Source organism: Ceratotherium simum, chromosome 34 (assembly GCF_057802395.1).
Source record: "Ceratotherium simum simum isolate JZ-2026a chromosome 34, ASM5780239v1, whole genome shotgun sequence".
In the NCBI taxonomy this organism is placed as follows: Eukaryota; Metazoa; Chordata; class Mammalia; order Perissodactyla; family Rhinocerotidae; genus Ceratotherium; species Ceratotherium simum.
The window spans coordinates 3062279-3089120 of NC_141933.1; the positions used below are offsets into that span (position 1 = coordinate 3062279).

Consider the following 26842-nt stretch of genomic DNA (forward strand, 5'->3'; position numbering starts at 1 on the left):
CATTCTGTAACTGGGAGACACTACCCCATAACTGGGAGGACACTACCCTATGACTGGAGGAGCACTATCCTATAGCTGGGGGACACTGTCTAGAACAGGAGAGACATTGCCCTGTAACTGAGGTCACCACCCTATAACTGGCTGGCAGGGGGCCAGGGTCCCGGGGCCCCTGAGCTCAGGCAGCTCCTGCAGGTGGGTGTTTCAGGACGGCGATCCTGACTCCATCCAACGAGGCCGTCCTCAGGGTCCCACGCTCACACTATCTCCCTTCCCTGGGACAGAGGCTCCTCACCCCGTTACCAACACACGCGGGTGTGGGAGCAAGCAGGCCTCACTCTCAGGCCTGGAGTGCTCCTGCTGAGTGCTCCCTCAGACTCAGGAGCACCCAGCCCACGCCTCCAAAAAGTGGGTGGGGTTTTGGGTGGGTGGGGGCCTGCAGACAGAAGTTGTCACACCAGGTGCCCGCCTCCTCTCCAGGGAGTCCGCAAGCTGCCCGTCCTGCCCTGGGGACACCGTGGGGTGATAAGGCCTGTACTGAGGGGGCCTGGCCATCACCCTGGGTGAAGTCATCTCAGAAGGTGACGATGTAATGTGAGCTTCCCACCTCCTCAGCTGGTGAACCCCACGGTCACATCTCCTGGAACACCGTGTTATCACCCTCATCAGCCCAAAGCTTGGAAGAGATCAGCAGGGTTGGAGAGAGCTGCCTGCAGGATATGCACCCCTCCGCCCGCCAGCCAGGCTGAGAACCATCCTCGAATGAGGAACACACCCATCGGCGGGCGTGCCTGGCCACGTCAGCTCAAAGAGTAGCTTTGACCGCTGGTGTATTATTCCATTTCTGGACTCTCCCGAGGTGGAGGATTGAATTCTCCTCAAAGAGTGAACTTCTCCTTTGTTTTAGAAAAAACACCTTAACGAGTGTCTTAGTTCAAGGCTGCTGTAACAAAATAGCACAGACGGGGTGGCTTATAAGCAACAGAAACTTACATGCACAGCTCTCGAGCCGGGAAGACTGAGACCAGGCGCCAGCGTGGGCAGGCGAGGGCCCTCTTCCAGGCTGCAGACCTCGCCGTGCCCTCACACGGAGGGGGCGAGGGAGCTCTCCAGGGCCTCTTTTATGAGGGCACCACCCCATTCACAGGGACTACACCTTCATGAACTAATCACCTTCCAAAAGTCCCACCTCCTAACACCATGGCACGGTGGGTTAGGGTTTCCACATGTGAACTTGTGGCGGGGGGGCACAAATATTCAGACATAGCAATGAGCTTTTGGTTCTCCAAGGCCAGGACTCTTCTGGAATGGAGGTTGGAGATAATGAGCAGTAAATGGCTTTGCATCCTTGTACACACGTTGTCATTATGTGGCTGACTTTACCTCACACAAGAGTGGGCCTTCAGCGGGGTGGGGGAAAGTGGTTATTTCACTCCTGGGCCTGCAGCAGGGGTCCGGGATTCCAGGAATGGACAACACGCAAATGGACACCTGTCTTATGGTGGCAGCCTTGGGGGAAGGAGGAAAATGTGTCATTCCCCTCCCGTCAGCCCAAGCCTCCAGTGGAGCCTCATTCACATTTGCCCGGGTCTTGCTGTCACTGCGGGAGGCTGAGCGAAAGGTCTGGGCACAGTTCGTGGGCCCAGAGCCCACAGTGGCACCGCTGGGAAAGGCGGGCTCAGAGAGCTAGAGGTGAGGAGGGCGCCATCGTCCAGAGCAGGGCCGGGACCAGAGCCTGTCTGAGGGCATGTACAGCGGGCCTTCCTGTTTGCAGACGCGCCATCCCTTCTCCCTACTTCTCGCAACACCCCTGATCCTCTTTGGGGAACCCGTGGGCTGTAGCTAATTGGTTCCAGGATGGGCCTACGACTCAGGGGAGTAAACCCAGGGCTTTTGCTGCAGAAACGGGGAAGATAAATGGACTCATTTCCTGCTGGATTCGAACCTAGGAGTTCACGAGGCTGGAGCCACAGCGCCCTGATGCAGAGAGCACAAAGGAAGCCGGCAGAGAGATGAGCTGAGCAGGGTCAGGAAGAAGAGAAACCAAGTCCTATTGATGCTGGCCCCAACACCAGTTCTCCTAGGTTAAACCCAGCATATATGGGGTTAAAACCAAAAGCACCCGGCCCGGCCCCTTTCCCTGCTTCTCTAAGCTACATTCATATGTAAATGTTGGTTTTTCTAAAGCTTTGTATCTCTGAACTTTACAAGGCAAATAACATTACAAATTGTTGGAGCCCAGGCGGCCTCATGCTAACATTTTGGCTAGTTACAGGTCCTCTGAAGTTTTATAACATGGAAACTGGTGTCCAGAGAATATCAAGAGCTGAAGCTTCCCACACGCCAACTCCTAGGCTTCCCAGCACCAGAATCCACCACCCATTACAGAGGCAGACAACCAAGGACACCCACCTGCGGATTGCCTCATCTGGCCCTCCTCCTCCCTGCAAGCAGCCTCAGAAGGCCAAACGCAGGCGAGTGGGAAAGCACCAACCGGCAAGGCCACAGGCTCCCCCTCCCTACAAGCAGCTGCATTCCTGGCAACCTTTAAAACCCCCTGCCTCCCATCTTTCAAGGAGATGAATTTGAGGGCTGACTCTTGTCTCTTAGCTGACGTCATATAATAATAACCCTTTCCTTGCCATAAGCCTGGCCTTCCAGTTCTTTTTGGTCTCTCTCTTGTGTGGCAGGTAAAAGAACCTGTGTTTGTGTCTGGTAACACTAATGACATGGCACATACCCTGGATCCAGCCAGACCTGAAGTTGTCATTACCCCTGGACTGCTCAGCATGCCAACCAATAAATTCCTTTTCTTGCTTACAAGTTTCCTTCCTTGGGTAAGGCTTTTGGTAACCTGCACACAAAAAAAGTCCAGGCGGATGCAGTTTGCAAACATTTCTGGGAATTCCTGGGGGTCCAGCCAGCAGAATCAGGGCCAAGCTGTGTCGCTGGACCCAAGGCTGAGCCTTCAGCAAGGGCTGCAACCAGAGCCCAGCTCTCCTCCTGGAGCACACCGGCTGGCCACGGAACAGCAGACGCGGGCAATGCCCATCCTCAAGCCGTGCTAGTTCTAATTAACCGACCACCATCAGATCTCAACCCTCTGCGTGTTTCTCCCCAACATCTGCCTGTGTCCCCCAGTCCTGCCAAGACGCAGGCCAGCCCAGCCCAGGACATGCCCCAGCTAACACTATGCCTGCAGACCCCGCCAGGCAGCGGGGTCACGCCACCATGTGACATGGAGGACAGACTCCTCAAGGCAACGACATAAATGTTACAGAGATGACAGCTACACAACACAGACAACACCTTGCTACGTGCTCCCCTACTTTTCTGGCACCTCTCACTTAACACTGGTACCCACCCAACGATGATGAGACTGAGATGGACCAAAGAGGCTGGCAAGGAGGCCAGGCAGCCTGCCACCCGGGGGGATCTCTCCTTAAGGCAGGACATCAGCAGGGTCACGGACTGATGTAGGAGCACTGTGTGTTTGGAAGCCTTTCCTAGTGGCATGGGACGGAGGCAAATCTATATTCCTGTGGGTTCAGGTTCTCAGAATGACAATGACGATAACCATGAAATGGAAATCAGAGAAACGGGCTGGTTTAGAGAAAGACGGACAGCGAGAAGAATTGTAAGCGAGCACAGAGGAAGATTGCAAAGGCGAGTGCATGGGCAAGGGAGAGTCATTCTAGAACCCTCCCCCCCAGGTCCTCCTCCAACCCTTCCTGAAGAATTCTCCCTTGGCCGTGGTGTCGTGGGGGCTCTGGTGAGATCTGGGAGCAGCTGCACGATGGAGGGAGGCCAGGGAAAGCGAGCGCTCGCGTCAAGAGGAGAGTTAAAAATCACACCCTTTATTTCAGACTTTTTTAAAGGAACTAGACTGAAGAGATTGCTCTCCCTTGAAATGTAGAATAAGACTTGTTGACGCGCTGTCTGGGTAGGAAATGGCTCGTGCTCATGGTCACCAGCAGTGCCACGTAACACGTGGATCCTCACAGGGGAGGAGGCCACGCAGGACCTGCTGTCAGTCCACGCCGTCCAGGTCCTGCGGCTCCGTCCTCTCCAGCTGGAGAACCTAGAAAGAGAAGTTTCGTGAAAACACGGTGTCCACATGCAGATTTCAACAATCGCACTGTCGAAATACACGGATTCATACCCAAAGAGGGTCGTGGTCATGGACCTAAGACAGCAGATTATCAGACAACACCCACAATGCACTAAGATGTGGGCAGAATACAGAGCAAGTGCATGGAACAGTCTGGAAGGACGTGCCTCAGCACATTCACGGTGGTCGCTGCTGGACCCTGAGACTGCAGGGGACTTCCGCCCCTGCCTACGTGTCTCTTCCAAGGTTCCTACACTTGTCCGTCTTTTGGCTGCACAACCTCTGAACCCCGCTCCTGATGTGGGGGAATCCCTCACTCGGTGCCTCCTGGTGGGAGCCAAGCCCCCACCTCTCATTAACTCTTTGTTGGGAGGGTGGGCTGTCTCACCCTTTTGGTCTCCTTCTCCAGCACTGACTGGTCAACATGAAGGTGGCATTTGGAAAACATGATGAAGAACCACACACTTGGTTTTGAGAACTGGGATGGACTCAACTGTGGCCTCCACAAGAGGCACGGCAGGATGTTTAGCAGCACGCCTGGCCTCTACCCACTGGACGCCAGTAGCACAGACCCCACCCCAGTCGTGACAACCAAGAAAATGTCTCTAGACGTTGCCTAATGTCCCTAGGGGGCGAACCATCCCTGGATGAGAACCACGGCCACGGATGCTCAGCATTCCTTGGGTTCCATCCTGAGTTTAAACATCACCTCCTCAGAGACGCCTCCTGCGACCACCAGATCTAAAGTGGGCCCTTCCGGCTCCCAGGACTCTCTAGCTCAGCGTCTCACTTCTCACAACGTATCCTTCTCAGTGTTTCCCTGGGCACACTAAGTGGTCGTCCTTCCCCCACCATCAGATTCTCGCCTGCTCCAGGAGGGCCCCGTCTAACTTGCTCTCTATCGTGGTCCCAGCGCTCTGCTTGGAAAATAGAAGGAGGGAAGGACCTGTACTTGCTTTTTAAATTGATTTTATTAATCCTTACTTCATTCTATTAATTAATTAGAAAAAGAAGAGAAAAACAGGGTGGTTTACAAGATCTGAAGCCATCTGGCCACCCAGGTTGTCTAGAAATGACAGAAACGGGCACCACATTTATAAAGTGATGGATGGCTAGTGATTTTCATATGCGCAGCACCACTAAATACAGCCCAGCCAAAACAGCACACGCCAAACCCTGATGGACTTAAACACACTGGTCCCTTTGCAGAAATAAGGATGGGAAAAGATAACACTGTGTATATAAAAAAGCTTTTCAGTCTTTGACAGAATGAACAGAAGTTTCCACGACAGATATTTAACATAGAGAAAACTCATTTTTGCCTGATTTACCTGATTGTCTATGCACCGAAACTGCCAAGGCCAGCCGGTGTTGTACAGAAACGGCCGCAGATCAAACCTGTTGTCGTCCGGGCTGTAGTTCTCTGCGTGATACGCGGGGGTGAGCGTGGTCATCTTGTGCCTGTTCAAGGAATACTTGGAGAAGAATCGCTTCACTTTGTCGGCCACCTGGGAGGCGAGTCACACGCAGACAGGGCTTCGAGTTGGCAAGGCCGGAAGATCCGAGGCCGGAGTTCTGACTCGTACCACCCCGGGCTATGCAAGCTAGCGGGTTCTCCCTCCGCACTGGAACTTCCCTGAAGGCAGGAGCGGACAGAGGCCGTGCTCGGGCTGGGGCGGCCGGCTGAGCTATAAAAATGTGGGTTCCGCACTCTAACGCCCCAGGATACTGCCTCAGGAGACCTGAGCAGGGGTCCCAGGAAGATACATTTCATGAGGCTTCCAGGCGGTTCTGTGGGGACCACCACGTTTGTGGGCTTCAGCCTGACCATTAGCAGAAAAGCAGCGATATTCGGACCTCAAAATTTACCCTCTGTCCCCCTAAAAAGGGGAGCAGCTTGCGTGGTCTGGTGTGGTCAAGCCTGGATCAGAGGAACTTAGCCAGGGCCTGAGCTGGTGGGAACTGAGAGCTGGGCAGCAGCACCGCGAGACAGAGCATTACCACTTTAGGGTCACATGCTATTTACTCGCTCGTGTGAGTCACATCCACCACGGCAAGGTGACGCCACCTGCCAGCTCCCGCTGTGGGCCGTGATGCGTCTTACCTGTCGTGGGGTCCAGGTGTCTCCCCACATGTTGAGGAGTCTGCAGAACATGCTGTAGGGCCCGGTCTTGGCCATCTTCCTGAGTCTCCCGTAGACCGAGAGCTCCGCGTACGTCATCCCCATGTCCTCCTGTGCAGGAAAGACAGACACTTCGTGGAGGGACAGCGAGTCAGCGCTGGAAGAGAGCTTACAACTTCTTTTGGGGACGGGAACCGGAGACCCAGGGGAGGGGAGACGGCCGCAAAGGGCCAGGAGCAGAGCTGAGGTCTCTTTCCCCAACACTGATTGGTCAATATGAAGGTGGCATTCGGAAAAAATGACAAAGAACTATACACTTGGTTTTGAGAACTTGGATGGATTAAACTGTGGCCTCCACAAAAGATATGTCCATGTCCTAAGCCCCAGAACACAGAAATTGTGAAGTTATTTCGAAAAAGGATCTTTGCAGATGTGATTAAGTTAAGGATCTCGAGATGAGATGACCCTGGATTTGGGGTGGGCCCTAAATCCAGTGACAGGTGCCCTTATAAGAGACAGAAGGGAAGACACAGAGAGAAGGCCACGTGAAGACAGAGGCAGACTGGAGTGATGAGGACACAAGCCCAGGAAAGCCTAGAGCCCCCAGAAGCTGGAAGAGGCAGGAAGGACCCTCCCCTAGAACCTTCAGAGGCAGCATGGCCCTGCAGACCTTGATTCCAGACTCTGGTCTCCTGAACTGGGGGAGAATGCAGTTCGGATGTTTAAGCAGCCCGGCCTGTGGTCATTTGTTACAGCAGCCCCAGGAAACCAGTACAGGGACCATTCCATGTCAGGCACAGTGACCGAGCAGCCTGGCCCTGTGCCCTGCCCCTGTGAGCCCACTTTCCGCAAGAGTGGAGGACTCAGAGAAGATGAACGGGCTCACGGAAACCTGGGCCACGTCAGAGGCTGCGGGATGCCCCACAGCCGGCTCAAAAGTCAGCCTCACACTGAGGCTTACACGAGCTGGACCCCTTCTCCATTTCTCAATATTTGCTCCAGTTCCCTCTCGATTCTTGCCACGCCCCAGAATACACAGCCAGAGCCCTATCTAAGAGGCAGACGGTGACGCTGGCATTTGTGACAGAGCAGGGCAGCCCTCACCTTCGACCAGGGTCTGCAGGAGCCCCAGCGACTGGGTCCTGCCTCCTGCTCCCCATCGCCCACCCTGGCCTTCCCTCTGGCCTCAGCTCCAACATCACCTCCTTGGGGAGGCCTGTCCTGACCCCTATCTAAGGGACACTGCCACCATTGGGTCACCTAGGTTGATTTTGTGGGCAGCACTCATAGCCACCTAGGGCCACCATGGTGACTTCCTTCTTGTCCGTCCCCTCCAGCAGACTATGAGCATTTTAGGGAAAGTGACCGTGTCTAAACTGTTCGCCCCCGAGCCCCCAGCACCTGACTAGTCCTGGCACCTGACCTCCTGTATCTCCTTCTTTTTTATGAAGTGAGTATCTTCTAGTGTGACATTTTAATTCCTTACATTCGACAACAATAGTTGGAGACTTCAATTCTCCACTTTCGATAATAGATAGAACTAGACAAAAAACCAACGGGCAGCTGGAAGACTCAAATACCATAAACCAGGTAGATCCACTGATACCCTCAGACCTCTCCAGCCAACGCCTGCAGAGTACACGTGCTTCTCCAGTACACGTGGAACATTCTCCAGGACAGACCACACGCTAGACCACAACACAGCCTCAACAAATGTTAAACCCTGAAATCACACAGAGTGTCCTCTCCGACTATAACGTAATAGAATTACAAATTCAGTACCAGAAAGAAATTTCAGAAACTCACAATTACGTGGAAACTAAACAGCACACTCCTAAATAACCGTTGGGTCAAAGAAGAAATCACAAGAAACTCGGAAAACACTTTGAGATGAATGAAAAGGAAGACACAGCATATCAAAACTCATGGGCTGCAGTGAAAGCAGGGCAAGGAGAGAAATTTATATTTGTAAACACCTATACTGAAAAAGAACAAGAGGGGCCAGCCTGGTGACGTGCTCCACTTCAGCAGCCCAGGGTTCTCGGGTTCAGATCCCGGGCGCAGACCTACACACCACTCATCAAGCCATGCTGTGGAGGCATCCCACATACAAAATACAGGAAGACTGGCACAGATGTTAGCTCAGGGCTAATCTTCCTCAGCAAAAAGAGGAAGATTAGCAACAAATGTTAGCTTAGGGCCAATCTACCTCCCTAGAATAAAAAAGAAAGAAACAGATGTTAAAGCAAAAACTTAACCTACCTTACAACATGGGGGAAAAAGCAAACTAACCTCACACATGTAGACGGAAGGAAATAATAAGACTGGAAGGGAGAGGCTGGCCCCGCGGCTTAGAGGTTGAGTGCGTGCGCTCCACTACTGGCGGCCCGGGTTCGGATCCCGGGCGCGCACCGACGCACCGCTTCTCCGGCCATGCTGAGGCCGCGTCACACATACAGCAACTAGAAGGATGTGCAACTGACATACAAATATCTACTGGGGCTTTGGGGAGAAAAAGGGAAAAAAAGGAGAAAGATTGGCAATAGATGTTAGCTCAGGGCCGGTCTTCCTCAGCAAAAAGAGGAGGACTGACATGGATGTTAGCTCAGGGCTGATATTCCTCACAAAAAAAAAAAAAAAAAAAAAAACTTGAAGGGAAACGAATGAAATCGAGAGTGAAAAACTATAGAGAATATCAACTGCGTTTCTGCACACTGGCAATGAACCATCCAAAAATGAAATCAGGACAACAATTTCATTGACAATAGCACCAAAAAGAATAAAATACTTAGAAGTAAATTTAACCCAAGAAGTGCATACTTATACTCTGAAAACTACAAACATTGTTGAAAGACATTAAAGACGACCTAAATAAATGGGAAGACACCCATGTTCACGCATCAGAAGACTTAATACTTTTAAGATGGCATTACCCACCAAACTGATCTACAGATTCAATGCAATCACTATGAAAATCCAAGCAGTCTTTTTTTTGGGGGGCAGAAAATGACAAGCTAATCTCAAAATTCATATGGAAATTCAAGCAACGCAGAGGAGACAAAATTATCCTTGAAAAAGAAGAACAAAGTAGGACTCACACTTTCCAACTTCAAAACTTACCACAAAGCTACAGCAATCAAGACAGTGTGGTACATGCATACGGACAGACATACAGACCAATGGAATAGAATCCAGAAATAAACCCTCACATTTACAGTCAACTGGTTTTCAACAAAGGCGCCAGGACAATTCAACAGGAGAAAGAAGAGTCTTCTCAACAAATGGCGCTGGGACACTTGGATGTCCAGCTGCCAAAGGCTGAAGCTGGATCCCTTCCTCACACCATTCACACACAGTAACTCAACCAGATCAAAGACCTCAATGTAAGGGCTAAGACTAGAAAACTCTCAGAACAAAATACAGAGGTAAATCTTTGTGACCAAAGGAGCTGGTGGCAGGAAAGCCAGTTGTCACGGATCTTACGACAGTCCACAGCCACTTCCACGGTGTCCACTAATGCTGCAAACAGCCTATGACGCCAACCAGCCCCGAGTGTTAAAAGGCCAGCACAGGATGCAGGAGTCAAGAGCGATTCTTCTCTGAGGTCGCCCTATAGCACATGGAGACACTCCCCTCGTCCACACTCTCCCTCCCCACTCACCTCATCCCCCTCCTCCCAGGACCCAACCTCAAGAAGGCTGAATTAAAATGTCAAAGAGCCAGTAATGGACTGAGCTGAGGCTCCCAGGCCAGGAACCCGGAGACGGAGCATGGTTCCTCGGGACAGAAAGGAGGCCATGAAGGAACCCCCCACAGACACGCCGGGAGCAGGGAGACAGAGAAGAAGTATGGTGACAAGGCCACCACCATTACCTCGTCAGTCTGGGACACTTGTCCGTTGGCCAAGGGCTCCAGCTCTGCAGTGGCCGGCGCTGCCAGGATGCTGCAGCCAAGACACACAGAGGGCAGTCACGACGGCTGCCAAAGCGCTCATGAGTTTTGGGAGGAAATCCCCAAACCAACCACCCCCGGCACGCTGGCCAGTCTCCAGCCATGCCACCATCCACCCATTCGTGTTGGCAAGAGCTGGGGTTGGCGGTGCTGGGCTTTCCAAAGGAGGGTCCCTGGGAAGAGGAGCGTGGACGCCAGCGTGGCTTCATAACCTGGAGGACGGAAGGCTGACGGTGGGGAACTACAGCACGGGGCTGTTCCACCACAGCACCACCGACATTCGGGGCCCAGTCATGCCCTGTTGTGGGGCTGTCTTGGGCACTGTAGGATGTTTAGCAGCCTCTAACCACTAGATGCCAGGAGCACACCCCACAGTGATACCAAAAAAAGTCTCCAGACGTTGCCCAGTGCCCCCTGGGGGGCTGGGTGAGCACCGACAGGAAGGAAGGGGGCGGCCTGATCATGGGACCCCAAGCGCCCACTGAAGGGCAGGACTGTTTCCATCAGGTGATAGGGAGCTCGGAAGGTGGCTGGGTGGGGAGAGGGTGGCCCGGGGCTGTGCTGGGACGTGCACCTGGTGGCTCAGGGGCCGCAGCCACAGTCTCGTGGGCACACACTAACCTCTGCAGGGCGGAAAGCTGGAAGCGCTCGACACAGAACTGGACGAAGGTTCTCAGGTCCGACTTGCTGATCCCGCCTATGGGGTTGATGTCCGCGCTGGAACAGTCGTACTTGGTCAGGTAGCCAAGGAGACTGTAGCACAAGAGAGAACACGCGGTTTCCATGCGGCAGACCTGAGGGGCTGCAGACTCCACCAACTGGGGGGCCTGGCAGTCCAGTCCCCGGTCATCCGAGGACTCGCGTCCTCCAGGGGCCCAGGAGCCAGAAGCTTGGCAAACTGAAGGGTCGTGGAAAAGTCTGGCTAGGGCAGACTGAGAAGGCGCAAAGGCTGCAGGTGACTGAGGAGAGGTATTCGGCATCCCAGGGAAGACGTTGGGGCCGGGGAAGAGATCTGGGAATGATCAGCTAGGAGCAGCATGTCCCAGGAGGAAGGTCAGGACCTCAGCGCACAAGGATGCTGAGCTGACAGCAGCACAGTCACCTCTCCAGGCCTATCAGCTCCCAACTCCTAGATGCCTCCTGGGTGGGCAGAAGAGTGGCCCCCAAAGATGCCCACACCTATGCCTGGAACCTGTGAAGACGTGACCTTACAGAGCAAAACGGCCTTTGTAGATGTGATTAAGTTGAGGACCTCGAGATGGGGTGATTATCCTGGATTATAGGATGGGCCCTAAATGCAGTCACAAGGGGAAGGAGAACAGGGAAGCAGAGGGAGCTGTGACTACAGAGGAAAGGCACAGAGGTGCTACGCTGCTGGCTTTGCACTGAGGAAGGGGCCACGAGCCAAGGAACGTGGACGACCTCCAGAGGCTGGAAAAGGCCAGGAATGGAGCCCCCAGGAGGAAGCAGCCCTGTGATACCTTGATTTCAGCCTCCTGAGACCCATGTTAAACTTCTATCCCACGGAACTGTAAGAGAATACCTCATGTTGTTGAAGCCACTGACTCTGTGGTCACAGCAGCCACAGGACACTCGTCCACCTCTTCAGTGGCTCCATCCCCTCCACCCCACCAACCACCATGCAGGCCGCCATGTTCTCTCACTGGACCACTGGATTACCGCAGGTCCCCACCCCCACCCCAAGCCCACCCTCCTCCAAGGCAATTCCTGACCACACCCACTGGGCTGGGTGAGTCTCCACAGCGGTGTCCTTGCCTCAGGAGGCCTTCCAGGGTCTGGCCACTGTCTGTCTCCCCAGGTGCATTTCTGGTTTCTTTGTTTTTTTTGGTGAAGAAGATTGGCCCTGAGCTAACATCCATACCCGTCTTCCTCTATTTTGTATATGGGATGCCACTGCAGCATGGCTTGATGAGCGGTGCGCCCAGGATCTGAACGTGCAAACCCCAGGCCGCCAAAACAGAGCGTGTGAACTTATACCACTACGCCACCTGGCCGGCCCCCATTGCCAGGTGCATTTCTCAACACTCCAAAGCTCACACTTCAACGCTAGTCTTGCTAAAAGCACAGTTCATCAAAAACAGCTGCTTCTCTCCACCCGGTTTTCCTACACCTGATCAACAAGCATCTGAAAATGCACCTGTGCTGCCAGCACGTGGCTCTCGGCCCACCTCCACTCACATGAAAGACCCACCTCTCCCCGCTCCTGACTCCTACTAGGGTGCAATGCCTGGGGCGTGAGACCCCCAGAGTGGCAAACAGAGGGACAGTCAAAACCCTGGTGCCTTGAGTGGGGGCTCCCTCAACCAGTGCCGAGCTGGGCATTCCGTTGACCATTTTCATCTTACCACGGTGCCTCTTCCATCCCTCGACTACTCCCAAAGATGCACCAGGAGCAACGCAGACAGTGTGGGACAGACCCTGCAGGTGTGGCGCCTCGGGCCAACCAGGAGACCCAGTCAGGGTGAGGCTCCTGCCGTGTCTCTGTCTTAGAGTGAAAATCTAGAAGGAAGGTGGTTACCACGGGGAAGGGGGCTGGTACATTTATATGTTAAAAATTAAGACAGACTTTTTCTGCCTGAAATTGAGACTGATTCGGTGGATCGGTTGGACTCGAAGGACAGCTTTGCTGAAGAAGTCATTGTTCTGGACTAAAGGTTTGTGTCCCCCCAAAATTCATATGTTGATGACCCGACCCCCAGTGTGACTGTATTTGAAAATGGGGTCTTTAGGAGCTCATTAAGGTCAAATGAGGTGATAAGAGTGGGTCCTAATCCAACAGGACGGGTGTCCTTATAAGAAGAGGAACAGAACTCTCTCACTCCCTGCCATGTAAGGACAGAGTGAGAAGGCAGCCGTCTGCAAGTCAGGAAGACAGTCCTCACCAGGAACCCATCAGCCAGCACCTGGATCTCGGACTTCCAGCCTCCAGAACCGTGAGCTATAAACGTGTTGTTTCAGCCGCCCAGTGTGTGCTGTTTGTGTCGGGACCCGAGCTGACTGCGAGTCACATAACAGGGATTTTCATCAATTTCCACAAGTGGGCCGGGCTGCCCTCTTGCACACACATCATTGATTCTCCCTCTCCATTTCCGCTTTCACCAGCATAAGGAATGCTCTAAGGCCTCCCATCTTCAAATCCTCTCTTAGCCCCACACTCTTGTGCGGGAATCCGTCAGGGTTGTCTCCACTCCCCCTCCTGTTCTCTCAAGAGCCTTCTCCCACCAGGTTCCTGCCGTGTCCCGTCCATTAAAACTGTCCATGCAAGGTGCACCCCCAATCTTCAGTCTGCAAAACCCCGTGGCCAACCCCCCGTCCTCCCCACACCTGATCAATAACCACCATGAGCCCCCTCCTCCTGGAAGGAGCCTCTCTGCTCGACTCGGGCGTGCCACTTGCTCCTGGTGTCACCTCCACCTGGCTGGCTGCTTCTCCTCCTGTCTGGAAGCTCCCTACCTACCCCCCAGCTTCCTAGGACGGGGGTGTCTCAGGGCACAGCCCTTGGAGCCCCTCCCTTCCCTGTGGACAGTCCCACGGTGACCCCAGCCGGTCTCGCGGCTTTGAATGGCATTTCACTATGCTGAGGGCTCCCTGATGTGTTTCATCCCTGAACTCCAGAACCCTCGAGCAACTGCCTACCTCACATCTCCACTTCATCTTCTGGAAAGTGCCTCAAACTCAGCATTCCCCAAACCGAGCTCCTGATCTCCCCACCTCTTCCTGCCGTCCCCCACATCTGGTCACAGGCAAGTCCATCCTTTCAGTGGCTCTGGCCTCAAACTCAGGGTCGGCCTGGGCACCCTCACTCCACATCTGGTCCATCAGCAGCTCCTGCTGATTCTCTCTTTCATGCCCAAGAATGACAGAAGCCAAGCACTCCTTGCCACCCCCCATCCCCCCCCAGGTCGCCCTCTGCAGGCTATGTGAACAGGATGGACAGGAGGTGGGGCCTGGGGTGAACAGATAAAGTTTTTGAAATTTCTCAGCTAACAAGGAGCAACTTTTTTTTTTTGGTGAGGAAGATCAGCCCTGGGCTAACATCCAATGCCGGTCCTCCTCTTTTTGCTGAGGAAGATTGGCCTGGGGCTAACATCCATACCCATCTTCCTCTACTTCATATGGGATGCCACCACAGCATGGCTTGACAAGCGGTGCGTCGGTGCGCGTCCGAGACCCGAACCTGCGAACCCCAGGCCATCGAAGTGGAGTGCGCGCACTTAACCGCTGTGCCACCCGGCCGGCCCCGGAGCCATTTTTTTAACAAGGGAGCAATATGAGAAAAAGTATTTACAGCCCACATCAAAAATGAACTCTCTGGTTTGGAGATGAAAACTGGATAGAGATGAATGACCTCAGATACAGTGGAATCACCAGGAGATAGAGACGAGCCTGAACATGCGGGGCGGGGGTGGAAGGAGGATTTGTGGAGAGGCCCCATAAAGCAAGACCTAAGAGCGAGGAGCCGCTGGGCAGGGCTGGGGGCGGGGGAGCCGGTGGGAAACAGTCCTGACCATCTCCACACTCGGTCACGGTGAAATTCTGGAGAAACGACATTGCCATGGGAGCCAAATGTGCCCTAAGAGGCGGGATGACGTGACTCCCCACCACGTCTCTGACAGGCTGCAACAATCAGGGAGACGCTGTGGAATCACTGCCCCCGGGAGTGCTCGCCCACAGAGATTCGGGGTGTTCAGGAGCCCCCCGCTGGGCCAGACTCACCTCTCATCCACGTTGGCGGATCCGAGCACCAGCAGGCCACCTTGAGTGCCCCGGGACCAGAGACTCAGCTGAGCGAAAAGATAGGCGACGACCATCCTAATTCGAGCCTGGACGACAGGAGGGGACACGTTACCCTGTGCGGGGCACAAGCATGGGGGACACGCATACCAGCACCACGTTCCCGTCCATCACAGCTAAAAGAGAGGATTCTCCCCAAGCAAGCTCTGGAAAAGAGGAAGGTTACAGTAAATTTAGGAGCTTTCTAGTGTCCAGAGAGAGTCTAGGAGTCCTGTGCCCCTCTCGGGTTGGCCCCGTCTCCCTGGCACTCGTGTGTGCTCAGTGGCGGCCATGGCAGAGATGGAAGGATGGGAGCCAGGAGGCCCAGAGAGCCTGGACTGGGCTGCAAAGCCAGTCGGGGCGGAATCTTGGCCACCTCACTTCGTTCCCTGCACCACAGGCGCATCTGGAGGAGGGAAGGCCACCCACGCCCAGCAGAAAAGAGACAGAGATGCAGAGCCGAGCCGCTGGGGCCCAGGGCCCCACTGTCCGTGCACCAGCTGCCCAGCGTCCAGCTCCCCTACTGCAGCCCGGGAGCTGGGGCAGTGTCTGAGCCCTCCCCGAAGATGCGGAAACCCACACAGTCGCACACACGCACACTTGTGCACACTCATGCCTCACTCTCACAAACTCTCACACTAATGCACACACTCTCACCCATGCATACAAACTCATAGACACTCACTAATACACATGCATGCACACTCCTTTACACGCTCATCTCACACCTACACACGCACTCTTACACGCATACACTTGTGCACGAACACTCATTCACACTCCCATCTTACTCTCATAAACTTTCACACTCACACACATATAAACTGTCATGCTCACACATACTTTCACCTGCACTCATGCACACTCTCAGACACCCTCTTATTCTCGCACACTTACACATTCACGTGCACACACTATCACACTTTTACACACACACACTTGTACACTCTCTCACACACTCACTTAGACCCCTAGCCTTGTCCACAGGCTGCATGATAAGTGTCTCTAGTGAGGCACACAGGCTGCTGCCCCAGCACTGGCCATCCCCAGGGTCCCCTGCAGCCCCCCACATGGTGACAATGGCCAGGTTGGGAGGCACACCTGTACGTTCTGCAGTGCCAGGTTTTCCCTGCTGCTTCCTCCCTGGACGGCAAACAGAGGGCGCTTCCCCGTCACCAGGCTGAAGATGCCCATGACGGCCTTCACGGCTGGATCAATGTTGAGACCGATGTGGTGGCTGGAAGGAGAAGGGGTGTGCGTGGAGGGGCAGCGTGTGTGTGCGTGTGTGTTACATAAAACACATATAACACACAATTTACCATTTTTTTGCGTGCGAGGAAGATCAGCCCTGAGCTAACATCCATGCTAATCCTCCTCTTTTTGCTGAGGAAGACCAGCTCTGAGCTAACATCTATTGCCAATCCTCCTCCTTTTTGTTTCCCCCCACCCAAAGCCCCAGTAGATAGTTGTATAGTTGTATGTCATAGTTGCACATCCTTCTAGTTGCACATCCTTCTAGTTGCTGTATGTGGGACGCGGCCTCAGCATGGCCCGAGAAGCGGTGCATCAGTGTGCGCCCGGGATCCGAACCCCGGGCTGCCAGTAGTGGAGCGCGCGCACTTAACCACTAAGCCACGGGGCCGGCCCACAATTCACCATTTTAAAGTGCACAGTTCAGTGGCATTTAGTGCATTCATAGCGTTATGCAACCATCACCTCTATCTAGTTCCAGAACATTCTCATCCCCCAAAAGGAAATTCTGTACCCATTAGCAGCCACTCCCCATTCTCTCCTCCCCCAGCCCATAACAACCACTAATCCACTTTCTGTTTGGATTTGCCTATTCTGGACGTTTTATAGAACTGGAATTATATAATATGTGCTCCCTTTGCGTCCAGCTTCTTTCACGGAACGTCGTGCTCTCGAGCTTTATCCGTGTCGTAGCCTGTCTCAGTGCTTCACCTCTTATGGCTGCTACATGCACAGACCACATTCTGTGGATCCATTCATCTGCTGATGGACGTGTGGGTTGTCTCCACCTTCTGGCTATTGTGAATAATGCTGCTGTGAACCTGGGTGTGTACAAATCTCTGCTTGAGTCCCTGCTTTCAATGCCTTTGGACCTATACCTAGGAGCAGAATTGCTGGGGGTGGGCAGCTGACCTCAGCACACAAGATGGGCAGCTCCTCGTGTTTTCCTAAGCGGCAGAATAAACGGAACACTCTGAACGGACCTATGTCTCCCCTCTCTAGAGAGATCCCCTCTCTCCAGCTTCCTCAGGTACAGAGAACCGACTGGGTGGAAGACGGCAGTGGGGTAGGTCACACCACAAGCCCCCTCCCAAGACCTGCTGAGTGGCCTCCGTGTGATCCCACAGGGGAGCAGGAAGGAGAGGTGGAAACCTCAGACACAGCTGGATTTTGGGGTGGAATTGATAGTTTCCCTACAATCTGGCTCAAACCAAGAGAGAGCAGAAACCTGCTCGATTCCTGGATGCACATTTAACCACAAATGCCGTCCCAGGTGGAATTTCCAGTGGCTCTGATCCCTGTCACAGCTGCCCGCCCGGGCCCAACACCAGTGCCCAACTCTACCTCCCAACCTGCTGGGCCAGCTCTTTGGCCCTGTCGCATGTCTCCCGGGAGGAGTTCTCGCTGGCCATGTAGCAGGTGGTTAGGACGCGTCCACAGAGCTCTCGGGGGTCCTGGGGGGTGTAGCTTGTTTGGTTCACGATGGCCCGGACGTCAGCCAGCACTTCCTGATCTGAAAACCACCGGGACAGACAGGCATCGGCCGCTGGCTGTGCGCGAGGTACCTGGATAACTTAATCCCTCTCCATCGCCCGCTATCTTGTCAGAGAAGCATCATCATCCTCGTGTTCTGGTTGTATACGCTACAGGAATATTCACCGTCAGAGCACACGGTGGCAGGATTTGAACCTGAGTTTGCCTGACCCCAAAGCCCGTGTTCTTTCCTTTGGGCCACGCTGCCGACAGGGAGCAGCAGGCACCTGTGGCTCGAGGGACACGGCCACATTGGCCCCAAGTCCTGGGAAGGGACTTGAATGACCTTGCTGCCCCCAGGCCCCGGGACTTGGTCATGACGTTATGACATCCGAGCAGGTCCGCAACGCCCCCTTCACCCCTGGTGCCCATGATCTGGAATTTTCCTCCACCCCTCCCGCAGGCAGCCCAGTGGCTGACCCCCGGAGCCTCCCTCGGGCCGATGGCTGTCACCTACTTCCGTTCTTCACAGCCTCGCAGACCTGGCGGCACATGGAGTAGACAAGACAGGCAGTGGCTGCGCTATCCACCCCGCCACTGAGGGGCAGGAAAAACCCCGCCTGAAACGGGCCAACCAAACACGGGGTGAGCGGCGCCTCGGAGAAGCAACGTGCCCAACGATGAACCCAGGTCCACCCGCAGACCTTAATGACGCTCCACAAAAATGCTCGTGGGCGTCCAAGCTCTCACCGGGGGAGGGAAAGAATGGCCTGCACATTCCAAAATGGATTTTCTAGAGGGAAAGACGACCTTTCACTGCGGAGAGTATCTAAGGCACGTGAATTACAGACGTGCACGGTCACAAAACCAGCAGCAGGTGGTGGGTCTGGAACTGTGAAGGTCACCGGACAGGGGTCCCAGCAGGACTCCAAGGATGGAGCCAGCCTCGGTGCGCCCTTTGGCTTCTAAGCTCTCGTTCCATTCACACGTGTTTTTTGTTGGTTGCATTAAAAAAACAATCACTCGCCTGCCATAGAAGCAAATGCAAACCAACCGGCAGAACGAGCAGAGTGAGCTGGCGAGACCAGGGGAATCTTACCTGTCGGCTACGTCTTAAAAAATCCCAGAGCCAGCAGGCAGGTCCAAGGCTGGGGAACAACGGGAAGCGTGAGGTTAGGGACCAGCTCACCTGGGGCAGGTGCAAGGGGGAAGCAGCGGCAAGAGAACCGCCCGCCACGGCCGGGCGCTCACGATCAGGTGTTTTAAGCACCTCATGTGAATTAATGCATCTTAAGTCTGAAAGCAGCCCTGGCAGGTGGGTACTATCGTTGGCCCCGTTTTGAAATGGGAAAACTGAGACACAGAAAGGATGAGACAGCACCTTTGTGCCAGAGGTCCCTGCACAAGGAAGGGCAGAGCTGCGAGGGGATGCCAGGTGGTCTGGCTGCAGTGCTCACACCCTCAACCCTGACCAAGTGCAGGGTCCTGCTGCTCAGCGGCTACTGCAGCAGCTTCTGACAACCGGCCACCAGCGCTGGCTCCGGGCTGCCACCCAGCGCGGCCGCTGCAGACTGACATGGCAGCAGGGACGAGGGAGTGGCTCACAGAGCGACAGGACCCCTCCCTGCCTACGAGGGGCTGCCCACCTGATCTCCTCGGCAGGACTGTGGTATTTCCACTCGACGGGATCGGACAGCGGCAATAGCACGTCCTCGTGGCACGAGAGGGCGAAGTCCACCTTCACTCGGGGGTAGGGGCTCACCCTGCTGGCCTGTGATGGAGATTCAGGACGGGAGGACATCCCTCAGTACCAGAACCCTTGCAGGCTCCTGAGACCCACGGAGGAGCAGGACTGTGCCAGCCAGCGGGAGACGCACATTGAAACCACAGTGGGATCCCCCACACCCACCAGGACGGCTAGAATCAGAAGGACAGACGGAAACTAGTGCTGGTGGGATGTGGAGAAATCAGAACCCTCGGATGTACGTCACTGGTGGGATAAGATGTAAGACGGTGCAGCTGCTGTGGAAAAGTCTGGCAGTTCCTCCAAAGATTAAAACATAGCATAACCATATGACACAGCAATTCCATTCCCAGCTGTGCACCCAAGAGAAATGGAAACGTATGTCCACACGAACACCTGTGCATATGTTCACGGCAGCATTATCCGTCACAGGCAAAAAGTGGAAACATTCTAAACATCCATCAACAGACGAACGGATAAATAAAACGCAGTCTATCCATTCAGTGGAATATTATTTGACAATAAAAATGAAGGACTGACACAGGCTACAACGTGGATGACCCTGGAGAACACGATGCTCAGCGAAAGAGGCCAGACACAGAGGACCCCATACTGTATGATTCCATTTAAATGAAATGTCCCAGAACAGGCAAATCCATAGAGTCAGAAAGCAGATTAGTGCTTGCCAGGGCCTGGGGGAGGGGAATGGGGCGTGACGGCTAAAGGGCACACGTTTCTTTTTGGGGTGATGCAAATGTTCTAACCTGGATTGTGGTGAGGGCTGCATAACTCCATGAATGTGCTAAAAACCACCAAATCATGGGCTTAAATCAGCGAACTGTGTGGTATGAGAATGATGTCTCAATAGAGCCTGTTATTAAAAAAAAAAGTTTCCAGGTCTCTGATGAGCATCCTACAGGGTGTCAACTAGGGCACTTACCGCCAGGTTTCGAGACGAAATCTCCGCCCTGTAGCTTCTGACATCCTCCAAATCCAAGGTGGCGGTGAGGACTTCCTGCAGAAGGGGGTGTCAAAGAGACAGTGTGATTTTCTTTTTTCACTCACACGTGTAATCTGACCGCTTTAAAAGGTGTGCCAAATTGCACACGGATGAGTCCCGCCTTCTAAGGCAGGGACTGGGGACCCGTGGATTCCTAGGGGCCCAGGGAGAGGGGCAGCTGGTGTGGTTGCAGCTCAACACCCTTCCTCCTTGTTGCTGCCACCATAATCTCTGTTGAATTAAGACACTTGCCAGTGATCTGTTAATCACAGCACAGGACCCAATCTTGTCAACAAATGTCAGCTGGGGGCTTCTGAGAAAGCTGCTCTCTTCTTAGACACCTGGGGATCAAGGGCCCCTTTTCTGCCTTTGAATGTGGCTGTGTGGAGATGGGATTGCTGGAGCTGGTGCAGCCATCCTGTGACCAGGAGGAGAGACAACTTGAGAATGTAGCCAGTGCAAAGGAAGGCTGAGCTGGAGACTGGCAGAGAGGTGGAGCCAGAGCTCTGGCAATCCATGCCAGGGTACTGGCTGGACATGCTGCCTATGCTACAGGAGGTGACCTTCCCTGCCTTTGACCCCAGCGGAGGTGGGGGTTCTGACACTTGCAACATACAGAAAAGAAAAACATTTTAACTCATACATGCCATTCCTTTCTTTATGAAATAAAATTCCTAATCAAACTATGTTACTAGAATATTGTCTCACACATGCAATACATGGGATAGCAAGAACTGCTTCTGCACACCACGGGGGACACAGGACGGCCGGGCTCGTGGACAGCTGCCTTTGTCAACGCGGGGCCTAACTCACGCTGGAAACGTCTGAAGAGAGAGGGAACAGGGAGCTCATGCGTCCTCTGCCTCTCCTGTCATTTCCCGGAGTGAGGGGCCGCCCAAGCCGCCAAGCTTCTGGTGTGACAAAGCCCACAAAGTGAGAAGCCACGAGAAATGAAAGGCCCCTGGAGGGTGTGAGTCTTGTCATGAGAAGACGGCCCGTTCCACTTCTCCCCAAACCAGGTGAGCTTCAACACCCACGCCGACTGAGGCCCCCGACGCGCCAGGAAGCCCGTGAGATCAAGAAGACCCGAAGGAGCGTGTGCCCGAGGAAAGGGTGGCGGGTCTGTCCCCAGAGCAGAGGGGAACAGAAGGGGCGACTCAGTGAAATGAGTTCGTGCGCCATAAAATTCCTTCTGGTTGTTTTGGGCACATCACAGAGGAAGGGGCAGAACGGCACGGCCCTCGGCCTGGGGACAGTGATGCCCTCTGTACCCCTGACACTCAGACAAAATCAGGGAATTCTCGCTGGGAAGCCGCCTCTGGGGAAGGCGGGCAACGGTCCTCAGATTTCAATATGACAGAGATTCACCGGGTGTGGATCCCTGGGAGTCCGTTTCAGGGGGCCTGGGGGGCCGGGAACCTGCAGGGACCTGCACACCTGCCCTTCCTGGTGCAGGTGGCCCCCCACCCACCTGCCAGTCAACGCTACCCCCAAGGTGCCTGCAGCTCTGACGTCCAGCCAATGCCTCAGCCAGAGCAACCGGGACTGAAAGACAACTGAGCGCTCTCTCGGAACAGAGGAATACACCTGCATGAACCTGATCTTTCCCTGCAAGCGCCTTCCGTCTCTATGATGGTTAATACTGGACAACTGGGGGTCTCGGGGGACACTGTCACTCGGAAAGCAGAGCCTGGGAGACAACAGCAGGACTTTCACAGGCAGACAGAGTGTCCCTGCTGCTGGAGGCGAGACTGCAGACCCTCGCCTTCCCTCCAGGCAAGAAAACACGGTGGAATTCTTTGCGAGGTTCCTTGCACTCGGCCATGTTGAAACCGATGCTTGGTTTCGGAACTACTTCCTTGCCGACAACGTGGCTGCGGAAGGTATCAACCGAAACCTCACTGCTGTGGATGAGAGGAAACGAAGCAACAGAGATGACGACAGAGGGCCTGGGCGAGTTCACTGTTCTGTGACGCAGGCTGCCCCGCTCCAGCACGGCCTGCAAACTCGTCTCTTCTGCTACCACCTGCCTCTGCGAACCGGCATTCCCAACCCTCGTGCCCTGAAGAACAGAGCTGAGGCGGCTGCATCCAAGACAAGCTGGGCTGTTCCAGGTGAGGGAGCTCCGTGACCCTGGACTGACTACGTGAGCCACGGAACAGTGATTCGCGCTCATGCCGACTTCCAGGCACAACTAAAAGCTACTTTTTGTTATATTTGCACAACTGGAATTTATTCCCATTTTTGGCAAGAACAGCTATTTTCTTTCTTTTTGGCTTAAAAAGAAACAAAAGTGAGAGCGACGTAATTCTCTACCACGACTTTTCACCTGTTGTCTATTTTCTGTGAAGGAAACTACTGTCTAGCAGGATAAAATTCATTACAAGGAAACACTGTGCACCTAGGTTAACACAGATCTGCAGAGAACCTGTGCAGCTCTCACCAGCTTCTAAAGGAACATGTGGCCCCAGTGAGGTTGTGACCCCCTTCCCGGGGGACTCGGCCTACCAGCGAGGCTGCAGGTTTGACTCTCAGCCTGCCCTTGCTGTCCTCTCCCTCTGCCCCCTCTACATCCCTGCGTGCCCTCAGGACACAGTGACCCTTCTTCCGGAATGCACTTCACACCTCTCCTGGACAGAGGTGGCCCGGCCCCCACATGGCCAGCCATCAACGTGCTTGGTGAGACCAGAGAGACCCCCAGAATGGGGCCTTCCCACTGGAGAAGTATGGGGGTCTCCATCCTGCTTCCCGGCACTCAGGGGCAGGGTGGTGTAAGGCCTACAGTGAACGTGCGCTACCTTGACATCTGGGGAAGACCAGGAGGGTCCAAAGGGCCTCAGGGCATGCTCCCCCCCCCCTCTGCTCCCGTGGGTAAGGTCCCCTGGCCTAACCACCCTCCTCATCGCGGGGACCAGGCACGGTGCCTGCTTACTCCCGAGTGGTGGCTTCAGGTCCCTGCCAGCCGTGGAATTATTCAAACAAGCCCATCATCCTCCTGGTGGCAGGGGGTCACCCCATCTCCTCCTGCCACAGCCCCTGCTTGTTCACTCCGCTCCCAGTTGCAACCTCAGGCTGACCCCGCCGTGGCCTGGTGTCCTCCTCCCCAAGGCGGTGTGTGTGTGACTGATAAACTGCTGTGGGTCTCATCCCCCCAGGGTCGGGTGCCGCGTGTCGTGTGTGGGCCATCCCCGTAAACGCAGGGTGGGGATTCCTCCCTCATCAACGAGGCGAAGAGAAAATGCTCAAAATAGGCCGGACACCCACCCCACGGGCCCCGAGACAACCCGGTTATTGGGGAGACACGCATTACCACGTCGTCCAGAGAGAACTGGGACCCCTGAGCAAACACGCTGCCGTTCATGGCGATCATGGCACAGCCATCGTAGTACAGCCGGTCCCCGTCACAGCCCTTCTGATTGGCCAGCAGGTAAATCCCACCGTTCTGGAAAAGGCAGAGCCGCGCACAGCGCTGTCAGCTGTGGTCCGTCCCCTCCGCCTTCCACCCGCCCAAACACAGGCGGCTCGGCTGAGCCGGCTCACGTGGACTTCACACCCCCCATCCATGGGGTCATAATCAGCGCCCCCTACACTGACAGTGCCGGCAGACGGGGAATGCCATGCAGCAGGACTTCCTTGGCCTTCCGAGGCACGAGGCATCACCTAAAACGTCTGATTTTGCCTCGTGACAACTCTACGGGGCAGGCGCTGTTGTCTCCATCGGACAGGAGGAGAGATGGAGTTCAGAGAGGACGAAACCCCCAGTGACGAAGCCGAGATGCACACCCAGCTCAGCTGAATGCGCACCCATCCCATGAACGACTGAGCACCACGACCCTCGCCATGTCATGCGCCCAACGAGAGTGACAAACTCATGGCGATCCCTCCATTCCGCCATGATGCCAACGGGCAAACGGCACGTCCTGGTGCCCAGTCATCGTGTCCCTTGTCCCAAAACGCAGTGGAAAGCCCGGGAGCCGGACGGCTGGGGTGTGAGCCCAGCGGCCACTTGACTGCCACGTGCCCAGTGTCCTGCTCTAGAGGGCGGAGATGACACCAGCGCCTGCATCTTAGGGTGGTTTCCAGGGTTAATGAGGTTGGGCAAGTGCAGCCCCAGAAGAGGGGTCGTGCATGCTTGTCGAGCGCTGGCCGTTAACTACCAGCGGTGAATGTCCACAGTGCTCGGGCCACATCCCACACTCGGCACTGGGGACCCAGGAAAAGGTAAGACAGACAGAGAGCCCAGTCCGGGGCGCAGGCTCTAGCATCCCAGCCCGACGCCTACCTTGGTGGTGGCCATGGTCACCAGATCCACCCTGGCGTGGGCTTTGCGCAGCACGTGGTGGCTGCCCGAGGCATTGGTGAAGATCTCCACGCCGTCCAGGCCCATGTCCACGTGTGGGCTGCAGGCAGAGGCGGGTGGAGAGAAGTGACCGGCTGTGCTCCCCACCTGCCCTCCCGGCCCGCGAGATCCCCGGGCATCTCCACGGCCCGAGGCCACGACTCCAGGACGCCTACAATCCCCACCCTGCCGGCTGGCCATGCGAGGACGGGGTCTGACGGCACGGGGGGCGGGGCTGACCTGTGGGGCGTCCAGAGCTCCTCGCAGATCTCGCTCCCGATGCAGGTGTCCCAGGTCGCCAGCACTGCATCCCCAAAAGGCACGGTTTCCTGCAGTCGGAGGAAGAGAGCACATGACACTCTCTCCTGGCCATCCCCCGTCTGGGCTGCATTCTGACCCAGGACCCCCGACGTGACCAGGAAGACTTCCATGAAGGTTCCCGTTCTGTCTCAAGCCCTACATGAGTCCTTCCTCAGCGTGGAGCCTGCCCAGCCCAGGTGGCCCGGTGCCAGCTGGCATCTCCTCTGCCGACCCTGAAGGGCCTCCGGTAAACACTCATTAGCCCGGAGCCACACCTCTGAGCCACCAGGAAGCTGACTGGCTGCCCCAAACCGTCACTCAGCTCTCAAAGTTTCCACTGGCACAAATCACCGTCATCGTCCTAGGTATTAATGGTGACAGCTCTCACTTATCCAGGGTCACCCTGCCAGGCACAGCAGGTGCTAAGCACTTGTACACCGTCTACACTCCTGATGGTTTCACCACGGAGCATTCCCAGCCCTATGTCAGAAATGACCTAACTTAGCCTTACAATAAGTTCAAGAAACCTGACAAACACCACCCTGCTCCTGAGTGGCAGGGCCAGAAGCAGAATGCAAGTCCTCCTCTGAGAGCCACACTCATAAACCCCGGGTGCTGGCAGCTCTTGGCAGGGACAGAGCGTCCCCGGGGCTGCTGACAGGTCTAATGTGGCACCGAGAACAATGTGTGCTGACGGGGTAAGGCAGGCACAGACGGGCTGACATCCACCCAGACATCTCTGGTATGTGCTGGCTCGCCCAGCCTCGCCGCCTCTGCGCGCCAAAGTTACATTGTGGCATTGCTGTGCTCGGCCGAGAAATCATCCCGGGGGGCCAGGACGCGTCCCCGAGTTCCTGCTCGGGTTCCCTGATGTTCGTGTGTGTGAGTTCAACTCCCTGTATCACCAAGGGCAAGAACTAAGGTGCATGCCCACGCCTTTCTTCCTCGATGCCTCCTGCCACAGACAAAGTCATTGTTCACCTGTGGCATCATGCACAGCCCTGAGCACAGGCCCCTGCACTGGCCATGATGGGACCACCGCGCCCCCTGCTGCCTGGCGCCTCGCAAACCTGACCCCACAGGCAGGTCGGGAAGCCTGACCACATTGCGCTGTGAGAAGACCAGGGCTCAGCGCACAGGAGGGTAAAAAAAGGGTCTAGAACGGTGCTCCGGGACTGACCCTGGGCCTGGACTGTCCGGATGTAGTAGTTACCGGGCTGTCGACGCTCATTTCTTGAAAACGTCCCTGAACTTTCACCGACATTCACCCAGGGGGCCAATTTGTGCAACCTGCCCCCCACCCCGAACCCCGATCAACTAGACCAAGCAGAATCCTTCACACTGCAGACTGCACCCCGACATCGGGTCAGTGGACCACCACTGGCATGGTTTTTAGGCTATGACAGGATTGGTAAGGAGAGAGGAGAACGAAAATGGGGTGCACCTCCCGGTAGGAGGATTGCCTGACGTGTTTGTCTCTCACACACACACACACATACAGGCTGTGTTCTGGGTCATGACGATTTTAAAATGTGCTCACTGCTGCAGTTCATGGTCAGAAAGGTCTCCAGGTCACGTGGGAGGTGACCAGACCTGGCTGAGAGTCCCCTCCCAGATCTCAGCCCGCCAGTCCCTGACTGCCAACGCGGAAGGCAGAGAGCCCACGGAGGCCCCTCGGAGGGCTTCCCCCAGAATCAGAACCAGCAGCAGCGACTTCATCTGGTGCCTGGACGGAGACGACCTCAGCCCAAGGTCCCAGG

General features: G+C 55.1%; 1 protein-coding gene across 4 annotated transcripts in view; it reads right to left on the minus strand.

The window, feature by feature from the left end:
* Positions 1–3833: 3833 nt before the first annotated feature.
* The window catches only part of NADSYN1 (NAD synthetase 1), a 41270-nt gene continuing 18261 nt past the window's right edge, over positions 3834–26842 (minus strand). The window contains exons 7-21 of one of the 4 annotated variants that reach the window (XM_004441074.3): positions 25023–25111; positions 24726–24843; positions 23754–23885; positions 20384–20458; positions 19346–19470; positions 18799–18847; positions 18217–18319; positions 17571–17739; positions 16077–16212; positions 14919–15025; positions 10803–10934; positions 10104–10173; positions 6213–6341; positions 5440–5616; positions 3834–4078 (exon numbers count right to left, since the gene is read on the minus strand). In XM_004441074.3, the coding sequence (XP_004441131.2) occupies positions 4028–4078; positions 5440–5616; positions 6213–6341; positions 10104–10173; positions 10803–10934; positions 14919–15025; positions 16077–16212; positions 17571–17739; positions 18217–18319; positions 18799–18847; positions 19346–19470; positions 20384–20458; positions 23754–23885; positions 24726–24843; positions 25023–25111 (1662 nt within the window). In that variant the 3' untranslated portion in view covers positions 3834–4027. The other 3 variants (XM_087422495.1, XM_087422496.1, XM_087422497.1) reach the window with 3 other exon arrangements.